Raw genomic sequence first — 12,904 nt, 5'->3', positions numbered from 1 at the left:
GAGATGGACTCTGGGGAGAGGTTCTGGGGTGGGCCTAAGGATTTGAGTATTGTGCCTATCATGACTCAGCTTCTCTGCTATATGGTGAGTAGCAACTTTCCGTCTCTGGTATTGTTACCATAGACTATCAAAGACAGTCAGTAGCTATGAGCAAGTAGGTCAAACTATTTAATAAGTTTCCACAGATTAAATAAATGGCTTGCCAAGGCCATTCATGAATTAAGACTATTTTTTACTGTGACACACAACCTAAGGTAACCACTGACATCCCATACTAATGTAATGATAACGCTGTATAAAAAATTTTTTTCTGTTTCTATAATGGCCTCATGACAATAAAATTATCTTATCTTACCTAACTATTTAGGTTAACTGAAATCTCTTAGCTTTGTGTGATTTACTGTATAACTGAAATTCAGTGGATTGCTTTTAGTACTCATGTGGATAACCTCACTCTTTCCATAATTTAGGGTCCACTGCCACTTTTCACACCATATACATTTCTACCTTAAATGATTTTGCATTTGGTTTTGACCTTGACTGTAAATGACAGCAGCATTTGTGAGCAGTCTAAGATGACTGCTGAGATTGTCTCCTAAATCATTTATTAGGAACAACAGAGTGAATATATGATTTCCTTGAGGAACACGACATATCACACCCATTTTAATCGGTGACAGTCTGTTAATTACTGTGAACCATGACATTTCTGATAGCTAACACTTGGTTCAAGAATCATGAAAGAAGGTTGTATACATGGAAGAACCCTGGAGATACTAGAAAGCTTCAGATAGATTATATAATGGTAAGACAGAGATTTAGGGACCAGGTTTTAAATTGTAAGACATTTCCACAGGCAGATGTGGACTCTGACCACAATCTATTGGTTATGAACTTAGATTAAAACTGAAGAAACTGCAAAAATGTGGGACTTTAAGGAGATGGGACCTGGATAAACTGAAAGAACCAGAGGTTGTACAGTGTTTCACGGAGAGCATAAGAGAACAGTTGACAGGAATGGGGGAAAGAAATGCAGTAGAAGAAGAATGGGTAGCTTTGAGGGATGAAATAGTGAAGGCAGCAGAGGATCAAGTAGGTAAAAAGACGAGGGCTAGTAGAAATCCATGGGTAACAGGAGAGATACTGAATTTAATTGATGAAAGGAGAAAATACAAAAACACAGTAAATGAAGCAGACAAAAAGGAATACAAACGTCTCAAAAATGAGATTGACAGGAAGTGCATAATGGCTAAGCAGGGATGGCTAGAGGTTTACGTCATGAGGGGTAAGATAGATAATGCCTACGGGAAAATTAGAGAGACCTTTGGAGAAAAGAGAACCACTTGTATGAATATCAAGAGCTCAGGTGGAAACCCAGTTCTAAGCAAAGAAGGGAAAGCAGAAAGGTGGAAGAAGTATATAGAGGGTCTATACAAGGATGATGTACTTGAGGACAATATTATGGAAATGGAAGAGGATGTAGATGAAGATGAAGATGAAGATGAAATGGGAGATGTGATACTGTGTGAAGAGTTTGACAGAGCACTGAAAGACCTGAGTTGAAACAAGGCCTCGGGAGTGGACAACATTCCATTAGAACTACTGACAGCCTTGGGAGAGCCAGTCCTGACAGAACTCTACCATCTGGTGAGCATTCCATTAGAACTACTGACAGCCTTGGGAGAGCCAGTCCTGACAGAACTCTACCATCTGGTGAGCAAGATGTATGAGACAGGCGAAATTCCCTCAGACTTCAAGAAGAATATAATAATTCCAATCCCAAATAAAGCAGGTGTTGACAGATGTAAAAAATTACCGAACTATCAGTTTAATAAGTCACAGCTGCAAAATACTAATGCGAATTCTGGTAGAAGCTGACCTCGAGGAAAATCAGTTTGGATTCCGTAAAATGTTGGAACATGTGAGGCAATACTGACCCTACGACTTATCTTAGAAGAAAGATTAAGGAAAGGCAAACCTACGTTTCTAGCATTTGTAGACTTAGAGAAAGCTTTTGACAATATTGACTGGAATACTTTTTCAAATTCTGTAGGTGGCAGGGGTAAAATACAGGGAGCGAAAGGCTATTTACAATTTGTACAGAAAGCAGATGGCAGTTATAAGAGTCGAGGGACATGAAAGAGAAGCAGTGGTTGGGAAGGGAGTGAGACAGGGTTGTAACCTCTCCCCGGATTGAGCAAGAAGTAAAGGAAACAAAAGAACAATTCGGAGTAGGTATTAAAATCCATGGAGAAGAAATAAAAACTTCGAGGTTCGCTGATGACGTTGTAATTCTGTCAGAGACAGCAAAGGACTTGGAAGAGCAGTTGAACGGAATGGACAGTGTCTTGAAAGGAGGGTATAAGATGAACATCAACAAAAGCGAAACGAGGATAATGGAATGTAGTCGAATTAAGTCGGGTGATGCTGAGGGAATTAGATTAGGAAATGAGACACTTAAAGTAGTAAAGGAGTTTTGCTATTTGGGGAGCAAAATAACTGATGATGGTCGAAGTAGAGAGGATATAAAATGTAGACTGGCAATGGCAAGGAAAGCGTTTCTGAAGAAGATAAATTTGTTAACATCGAGTATAGATTTAAGTGTCAGGAAGTCGTTTTTGAAAGTATTTGTATGGAGTGTAGCCATGTATGGAAGTGAAACATGGACGATAAATAGTTTGGACAAGAAGAGAATAGAAGCTTTTGAAATGTGGTGCTACAGAAGAATGCTTAAGATTAGATGGGTAGATTACATAAATAATGAGGAGGTATTGAATAGAATTGGGGAGAAGAGGAGTTTGCGGCACAACTTGACTAGAAGAAGGGATGGGTTGGTAGGACATGTTCTGAGGCATCAAGGGGTCACCAATTTAGTACTGGAGGGCAGTGTGGAGGGTAAAAATCGTAGAGGGAGACAAAGAGATGAATACACTAAGCAGATTCAGAAAGATGTAGGCGGCAGTAGGTACTGGGAGATGAAGAAGCTTACACAGGATAGAGTAGCATGGAGAACTGCATCAAACCAGTCTTAGGACTGAAGACCACAACAACAACAACATGACATTTCTGACAAGAAATCATGACTCCAGTTGCACAACTGACATGATACTCCATAGGCACCCAGTTTAGTTAGAAGCTGCTTGTGAAGAATGGTATCAGAAGCCTTCAGGACTCTGGAAATGTAGAAATTTGAAATCAGTTTAAGATACCCTGTTGTTAGCACTCATTACTTCCTGAGAATAAAGAGCTAGCTGTGTTTTCTGAACCCGTGATGGCTATGTGTTAGTATATTATTTACCTCAAGGTAATTCATAATGTTTGAAACAGCATATAGTCCAAAATCCTACTGCAAATCCACATCAGTGGAAGGGGCTTTAATTTAATGTATTTATATGGGTCTGTAATTTAGTGGATACTCCTATTTCCTTTCGCGAGCAGTGGTGTGACTGTTGCAACTTTCCAGCCTTTAGGTATGGATCTTTCATTGAGTGAGCTCTTATATATGATTGCTAAGTACAGAGCTATTATATCAGCATAGTCTTAAAGGAATCTAAATGGTGTGCAATCTGGACCAGAAGACTTGCCTGTATTAAATGATTTGAGTTGCTATGCTACACCAAAGATATGTACTTCTAAGTTACTCATGTGGACAGCAAATTTGGATTCGAATCCTGGAATATTTACTTCATCTTCAGAATATTTACTTCATCCTCTTTGGTGAAGGAATTTCAGAAAATGGTATTTATTAACTTTGCTTTAGTGGTACTGTTATCAGTAACACTACCATTGCTGCCTCACATTGAAGGTATTGCTGTGGCCTGCTGCTGGTTACTTTATATATGGCCAGGATCTCTTTCGATTTTTTTGCTAGATTTTGTAGCAGAATTTTGTTTTGGAAACTATTAAAAGCATCTTCCACTGAAGTCCACATTAAATTTTGAGCCTTCGAAAAATTTTGTCAGTCTTGGAGATTTTGTATTCTTTTAAATTGGCATGCTTTTTCCGTTGTTTCTGCAGCCATTTTCTGACATGTTTTGTGTACTATTGGGAGGAGGGAGAGATCAGTTTCCTGGTTTAGAAGGAACGGAAACTGTCTTTTTAGAAAGTGTCAGGCGAATTTTTGCCTGCTTTTTTTAAAACAGATAAGTATTAATGAATCAAAATAAAGATAGACTGCAAATGGAATTGTACAAACAATGTCGAATAATCTCAAATTATAATTTAAGAATTTCAACAAATAAAACTAAAGTTATGATATTCTTTGATCAAATATCATCTGAATAAAACTGGAGCAAGTGCAACATTTCCATTGTGTTGGGTGTGACATAAAGCTTAAAAGGAAGACAAATAGATCAGATTAGAGGAAATGTGACACTATTGCAATACCTTATGAAGGGGAAGCAAGAAAAAAGATTCAGATTGTACTGTTGTGTGTATAACATAATTTATTAAATACAAGACAGAATATTCTTGAGGCACTGATAAGAGTATGCCAACACTAACCATAGTCAAGTGACAGAACAGAATACATGAACAAGGCCAGCCACAGCCAGTGCCTAATTCATAAACAGTTGTGTTGCCATAGTCACAGTAAGACTGACTCTCTTGTGGCATCCAAATGCCATCTGGCTGGAATAAGCATACCGAATTTACAGCCCGAGGCTATATAGTATATTGCAGTCTAAGCTTTGATTCTGCTTGACCTAAAGTATCTTGTTATGGTAGAAAGCAATGCCACTGGCAGTGTTTGCAGCAGTATAACTTGTGGAGCTTGGGAGACTGTATCATATATCTCCACTCATTAGCAAAGGGGATAAGAATGCAAATTATATTTCATAAGCTGATGGTAGTCCCTAAGTTATTACATGCACCATTGTGTTGGGCTCCATTGCCAAAAGACCTAAGCAATTGCAAAATCTTGAATAGGTAAAAGGTAACAGATAAAATCGGAAATTACTTTATAGTTAGAAAACTAGGTGTGCTATCAATGCAGAACCATGCTAAATCCAAACATGTTCTGTGAGTTTCAGAAACAAAGATCCCAAAGAAAATCAGACAAATAAAGTGTTACCTTAGAATGAAATTATACATAGTACAAATTGTTATGAATTATTTGGTGCTTTGATCTGTTTGCTGTTAGAGTGCAAACCTTGGAAAAATGGAGCTTATATTAAGTGCATTTAAAATGGTGTAGATGTGTCTGTCACCCTCTGACTGTTAAACTAGCAGTTGTAATTAAAAAAAAAGGAAAGTAAATAGAAACTAGTTGTTTCTTTATTATGCAACCACTCTTAAAATTGTCTATTTAAAATTTGCTTAATCACAAATGTAATGTTACAGGTGGTGGAGCATTGGGCCCATTAGCATATCAGCCAATTCCATTCAGCAAAGCTGGTAATCCAATTATGTCAACAGTAGCATTTTTAGCTTCTGTAGTTGATCCAAGGGTTGCAGCATCTGCAGCAAAGGCAGCAATGGAAGAATTTGCAAGTATCAAGGTGAGGGTTTTTTGTTGTTTTTCCCCCTTGCCACTCCAAATCATGATTGTTACTAAATAGTGTATTCCTGATACTTCATGTGGAAACTGACATTCCTGTTTCCAGGATGAGGTTCCTGCTGCTCTAATGGATGCTCATGTCAAGAATGTTGAAGCCTCATCCACTGAAGGCAAATTTGATCCCTCTGCAGGATTAGCACAGGTTTGTTAATACACCTTCAATGTTTTTTTAGTTACTTTGATTCTCATTGGGTATTGTGTTGTGTTGCCCTACTGATCCAGAACAGTAGATCTGCATTTTTACTACACATGCCGATGTACACCAAGACCACTGTCCACCCTGAGACTGAATGTTATATGGTTGGCATTGTGGGCACATTACACTGTAAGAAAAGTCTATACAGTAAGAAAGCATATAGGGGAAGCAGACACATATGGAGAGTCATTCTAGTGATGATTTAGGCAGCATATGGGGAAACTGACATAGCAACTATGACAAAGAGCAGATGATTGTGTCCTGGAACCTGGGAATAAGCATCTTGGATGTGATAAAGCTGGTTAGCTGTTTGTGTGCTACTGCTTTGAGCAACTTTGGTAAGTGTTCGAAGAATAGTGAAACCAGAAGTAAGTGACAAGATTATAAAAATCTTTGCCTAATCACAGAATGTGAAGGTTGGAGGCTTGCCCGCACTATAAAACAGGACATGAATCAATCTGTGGCAGCTCCGATGGTGGAGTAAAAGTGTTTAGGAGCACATGCTCAGTGCATGCTGTTGGACTTGGGGCTCAGTAGAAGGTGACCCCTATGTTTGCCTAACAACATTGTCAGTTAAGATTGCACTGGATTGTAGAGATTGGACTCTGGAACTGTGAAAATATGTTGTGTGATCAGATGGATAACTTTCTCGTTATACTAGTTCCGTGGTCACGGATATTGGAAACATTCACATAGTCATGTACACAGGCCAGTAGGGGCAATATTGTATTATTGGGGACATTACTTGGAGTTCCATGGGATCCGTTGTAGTAATCAAAGACACCAGGACAGTTATTAGAGTGTATGAACAGTATTGTGGATTGCCTGCATACTGTCATGCATTGTGTCTTTCTCTATATCGATGGCATCTTACAGCAGGCTGAATGTCCATTTCACAAGGCCAGAACCGTGCTATAGCGGTTTGAAGAGTATGATAGTGAACTCGTGGTGATGTCTCGGTCACCAAATTCACCTGATCTGAACCCAGAGGTACAGGTTTGGGATTGTATTGGGTGCCAAATCATTGTCCACTAGCCACCGACTCCTAATTTTCAGGAATTGTGTGGTGTGTACGTAGCTACCTGGTGCTGCATACCTCTTGTAATTGTCTAAGAATTTGTTGAATCTGCACCACAGAGAATCACTGCTGTATTACACTCCAGAGGTGGACCAATTTGTTATTAAGTAGATATTCATAATCTTTTGGTTCATCAGCATATGTTGATGGCAGAAGGTTATACATACCATTAATGTTCAGCCTTCATATTCCAGTTATTGATCCTGCTTGTGTAACTATATTTGTGCTTAATTTTTCCCTAATTGTTTTAGTATTATGCATCTTAAGTATGAGAAATACTCATAATGGGTCACAGAAACATAAGTTTGCTTATGACTATAAATATGACAAACTTTTAATGTATGGAATTTCATGTGATGCAGATATAAGCAAGAACTAGATATTGAAAGTTAGCATTAGATTTTGCATGAATTTTGGTACACGAGGACTTTTTGGTCAGTGTCATAACAAGCAGCACAAAAACTGAATCTGCATATCACGTTTCACTTTTTGCTCATTTTTAGCGCACTTACTCTGAAATGAAGCAAGTTTTATTTATTTTGCAGAGTGGAATTGCTGGTACTGTTCCGGAAAAAGAAGAAGAAGTTGTGGAGAAGGAAAAGAAAGATGATGATAAAGAAGCAGAGGAGAAACCATGTGATGCTGATGGAAAACAGAAGAAAGAGTCTGAAAAGCCAGAAGGTACTGAAACTGAAAAGAAATCAGATGAAAGGGATGGAAAGGAAAGTACTGAAGAGGAGAAGTCCAATGACAAAACTGATATCAAAGAAGAAGGGGAGCAGAAAGAAGGAAGCGAAGGTGAGACGAGGCCGGCAGAAACGGAACACGATCGTTTAGTGAAGGACGCCCAGCTGCAGGCTGCCGCAGCTGCGGCACTGGCAGCTGCCGCAGTCAAGGCTAAGCATTTGGCCGCTGTCGAGGAGCGCAAGATCAAATCGTTGGTAGCGCTGCTCGTGGAGACTCAAATGAAGAAGTTGGAAATCAAACTGCGCCATTTCGAGGAGCTTGAGACGACAATGGAGAGGGAAAGAGAAGGTTTAGAATATCAACGACAGCAGCTCATTACGGAACGGCAACAGTTCCACCTGGAACAATTGAAAGCTGCCGAATTCCGTGCTCGTCAACAGGCACACCAACGGCTTGCGGCTGAAAGTGGTGTTCCTAGTGGAGGATGGGGTGGACAGGTTCACTCTTCCCCTGCAGCGCCCCCTGCCACACCTGGAGGAAACCCCAGTGAGGGTGGTGTGACACCCAGTACAACACCAACACCACCTTCACCCCAGGCAACAGCCGGACCTCCACACGCCAGTGCAACAGCTGTGCCGAATGTTCACCCCCAGGCCGTCGGCTCACCTTCTCCTGGGCCACAGCAGCAGGCTGTGTAGACAGTCTATTTTATTGTTGGCAATTGAGAACTTAATTTGTGTCAGTTTCTTCAGTTCTTATTGGATTATGAATACATCGTGTACTCTTTGAAATACTGTCATATGCATAGTGTAGAGATGCTTTATCATAAATCATTATTCATTGTCTGTGGGTGTGTGTATTTGAAGTGTATTTGCAACTAACTGATGAGGCAAGGAAAGACAAAGAACAATAGGTGCAAGATCACTGGCCTTTGATGGTCCTTTTAAGCTTTGTATTTAATCACATTTGAAACTAAAATGAGTGTGTGCTATCAAACATTATGATTATTGTCACAGAACAGAATTATTAGGACAGAACTGAACAGTAGTAAAGGAAAATGGTAATTTGTTTTTCGATTCTATAATGTGAATCTTCCGTTCATTTCTTCTGCACAGTTTGTGCTTTATTCAAGACTGATGGATGTTAACAGTAGTACAGGAGAACGCTAGTATCAAAATCCTAATTTGTTTTTTAACTATGTAATGTGACTGTTCTGTTGCTTTCTTCTTCACAATTCGTGCTTTATTGAAGACTGATGGATGTAAATGTTCAGCAGTGCTATGTTTTACCGTGTCAATGTTTTGTTTTCTCACCAGTATTCTTAAAAATGTGTACTACCATTGAATGTCGTATGTTCTTTTCATTGTGTATCACATGATTTGTTTATAAGTATGTCAAATATGTAAACTCACAGTCACCAAGACCCTATATATTTTCTTTTTTGCTAATTTATTTTCAAAACTGTGGAGGCGAACTAGATTTTGACTCTGTTAGACAAATGACAATGTAACTGAGGTGTTACTCTTCTCTTACCAACTGAATCTTTGTAATCTGTCTGTAGTAATCTCTGTAACTTTTTTACAACTTTTGTAGTGAAAATGTAATCTGTAAATTGTTTAGCACATATCTCCCTCTCCTTGTGTGTGTGTGTGTGTGTGTGTGTGTGTGTGTGTGTGTGTGTGTGTCTGTTGTTGTGTTTTATTGAGTATGCACATATATTTACCTATGTGCGCATCTGAGTGAAATGGTTAAAACACATGTAGAACATAGATCCATCTGAATTGAATGTAATGAATCTTGAGATCCAGCTGATGAGGATGAAGTTCAAGCTGCATAGTTAAAATACTCTGCATATGTAGAGACATTTCCATAGTATAAATGAGATTTTTCGTATTATTTGTATGTATAAAATGCGCAATGTCTTATGTAAATAAAAGCAATTATGTATTACTAGAAGGCAGCCAAGCTGCTTAATCTTGTTGTATTTTATTTCTATTAATCATAGAGTTGAGACTTAAAGAGACATCTCTCAGAATTCCTGGTTGTGGTTGATTAATGGTGTGCTTCCATAAAATGGAAACTACTACTCAGCTGAACATCTAGAAGCAAATCGTTAAACAATGGTTATGGTAATGAAAGCTATCATCTTTATATTAATCAAAACAGCATTATTTTTATTGTCATTTTGCTTTGATATTAACAGAAAAAGTGAACATTTACATTTACTGTTTTAGGAAGGAAAAGAATAACTACAGAAAGATAGTGAACAGTTACATTAACATCATTATAACTCAATAATTTAACAGGCAGCTACGCATTTTCAGACATGACTGAAAGTAGAAAAAAGAAAATAATGAACAATTTCAGTTAATTATGGAACTAAGTGGCTATGAACTCAAAAATTATACTTCTAAGCCGCTACACTCCAAACCTCAAGTAAGTGAAATCACTATCATTTGGATGGGATCTTGTAATGGAAACTCCAGGTTGAAATAACAACAGTATTACGAAAAGGGTTGATTGCTACTAACCATAGAGATGCCACGTTGAGTTGCAGACAGGTGCAACTAAGACTGTTACCGTACATATTCAGCTTTTGGCGAAAGCCTTCTTCAGGAAGGAAAAACACATACACATGCATGCATACGTGTGCTAGCGCCCAAACACGCGCATGCACACACACACACACACACACACAAAAAAGCAAGTGCACCTCATGAAAAAGGACAGCGACCTCCAGCTGGGTTGCAGCTGCGTCAAAGCAGTGATCTGGAGTGGGATAGGGAAAGGGTGGGGTATGGGGTGGGGGGAGAGAAGTGAATGCTGGTTGGTGGCATGTGCAGGGGCTAGAAGCCGGAAACACAAGGCTGCCAGTTGCAGTGTTAGGAGGGTGTGGGGGAGCAAGGATGAGAAGCAGGAAAGCAGAGAAGGGGGAAAGGACTGTTGGGTGCATTGGCAGAGTACGGAGCACAATGAGTGTGAGAGGATGTGAATTGAGATGAGGTTATAGAACAGAGGGGGCAGACACTGTTGAGTGGAGGGTGTGTGGACAGTATAGGTTTCTGTAGATCGAGGTTGGGATGATTTCAGGAGTGGAGAATGTGTTACAAGGATAAATCCCACCTGCATAGTTCAGAAAAGCTGGTGGTGAAGGATAGGATCCAGATGGCCTGGGTTGTGAAGCAGCCATTGAAATCAAGCATGTCATGTTCAACTGCATCTTGTGCCACAGAGTGGCCCACTTTGCTCTTGGCATTCATCCTGGCGGACAGCTGCTTGGTAGTCATACCAACATAAAAAGCTTAGTGATGACTGCAGCGGAGCTGTTATATGACATCGCTGCTTTCACATGTGGTCTGACCTCCGATGGGGTAGGATACGCATGTGACAGGACTGGAATAGGAAGTGCTGGATTAGTGGATTGGGCAAGCTTTGCGCCTGGGACTTCCACAGGAATATGATCCTTTGACAAGGAGTTGCAGTTGGGAGTGGCTTAGGGTTGAACTAGGATGTTGTGGAGGTAGGGTGAGCAATGGAACACCACTTAGGATGGGTGGGAGTGGTTTTGTGTAGGATGTCCCTTATTTCAGAGCATAATGAGAGAGGATCAAAGCCCTAATGAAGGATGATGTTCAGTTGTTTCAGTCCAGGGTGGTATTAGCTGACTTCTTTGTAGCTGGTTCTTGGGAGTGGTGGGAGGATTTGGGGTTTGAGGGGGAAAGGGCACAGGTGATATGTTTGCCGTCTAGGTCGGAGGGGGGGGGGGGGGGGGTAGTGCCTGTCTGTGAAGGCCTCTGTAAGATCTTCAGCATACTGAGCAAGGCAGTTCTTTTCACTGAAATATACTGTCCCATGTGGCTAGGCTGAATGGGAATGATTTTTGGCATGCAGCTCTGCTGCAGTGATTGCACAGCTTTGCATGTTGGTGTAAGTACCCATCAGCTGTCCACTAGGATGTGTGGTGTGGCCACTATCTAACAATGGCCAAGAGCAAACTAGATGACACTGTGGCTTAACATGCAGCTGAACATAACACACTTGATTTCAATGGCTGCTTCACAACTTGGCCATCTGGATCCTCCCCTCCACCAGCAGCTTTTCTAAACTGTGCAGATGGGAGTTATCTTTACAACACATTTTCTGCTCCTGACATCATCATACAGTAACCTACTGTCCCCAAAGCCTCTACTGAACAGTTTCAGCCCCCTGTGTCCCACCACTTCCTCCCAGTTCACTTCCCCTCACCATCATTGTGCACCAAAATACTCACCAGTCTGTTCCTCTTCCCTGCTCCTTTCCTTTTCCATTCTCTCTCTCCCACTTTCTGCCAGCCACCTGATGCTTTGCATGACAGCCTTGTCCTGCCAGCTTGTAGTTCCTGCATTCTCCGCCAGGCAGCGCTCTCTTCTCTCTCCCCTGTCATGCTCTGCTATCCCTCCTGCCTCCCTACCACACTCCAAATTGCTGTTTCTGTTGGACACAGTTGCATTCTGGCTAGCAATAATTGTCATATTTGTATGTGAGGTGTGCTTGTTTTTGGGTACATTTGTATGTTTCCTTTCTGAAGAAAGCTTTGGCCAAGGGATAAATGTGTCTGCAACTCAACGTGTGATCTCTACAGTGAATAGCAATCTATCCCTTTCATAATATTGTTGATGTGATCTTGTGTAACATGGGGGAATAAAGGTTTGAAAAGTACTAAATAGAATGCACAATGAGAAAGAGAGTGTTGACAGTTAAAGAGTATTAAGAAATGCAGAAGGTGTGATTTCACATTGTGTGTGAAAGGAAATTATGAGAAGATACAAAGATAATTCAGATGCAGTAGCAGTGTTTGAAAACTTGTCAAAAACGGGCTGCTCAAAATGGTATAGCGAGAAGAGGGATGTTTATGAGGCAGAAAGAGAGACCAGGGTAGAGTAAAGCAATGTGATAAAAATGTAGAATAAAAGAATCTGGAAATACTTATAAATAAATACTGGCATATATCATAGTGCACCTGTATTGTTAAAATTTGTGTGTGTACTCAGTTTCACTCATATCCCTGTATGTAGATAAAAAGAGAAGCAATGTTAGATAATGCTGTCTCTCACCTCATTTAAAGGCATTGTTCTTATGGAATCATCACAGTTTGTATCAGTCCATAGGACGAAAAGAATACTCTTATTTATAACTCAAATAAACTAATTTTCCTGCTGTAACAGTTCTCATCATCAGTTTCGTCTGGTAAGTACTCTACACAATCTCCTGAGTGACATGGTGACAGGTTCTGGTAATATGCTCTATTCTCTGGATGTGTGAAGGGTATCAATGACAGTAGGTCTTTGACCCTCTTGTGCAAGTAATCATTTAGGTCTTTTGTGAATAGATGACAAGACATGATTCA

General features: G+C 40.1%; 1 protein-coding gene across 2 annotated transcripts in view; it reads left to right on the top strand.

Annotated features, from left to right (window-relative positions):
• Window positions 1–9,474, top strand: part of LOC126185370 (SWI/SNF complex subunit SMARCC2) — a 78,940-nt gene extending 69,466 nt beyond the window's left edge. For both annotated transcript variants that reach the window (XM_049928124.1, XM_049928123.1), the window contains exons 13-15: window positions 5,341–5,498; window positions 5,604–5,699; window positions 7,377–9,474. In XM_049928124.1, coding sequence (XP_049784081.1) covers window positions 5,341–5,498; window positions 5,604–5,699; window positions 7,377–8,216 — 1,094 coding nt within the window. In that variant the 3' untranslated portion in view covers window positions 8,217–9,474. The remainder of the gene's footprint in view (window positions 1–5,340; window positions 5,499–5,603; window positions 5,700–7,376) is intronic.
• The last annotated feature ends 3,430 nt before the right edge of the window (window positions 9,475–12,904 follow it).

The sequence above is a fragment of the Schistocerca cancellata genome, chromosome 1 (assembly GCF_023864275.1).
Source record: "Schistocerca cancellata isolate TAMUIC-IGC-003103 chromosome 1, iqSchCanc2.1, whole genome shotgun sequence".
NCBI classification, from domain to species: Eukaryota; Metazoa; Arthropoda; class Insecta; order Orthoptera; family Acrididae; genus Schistocerca; species Schistocerca cancellata.
This window is presented reverse-complemented; position numbering and strand designations above follow the sequence as displayed.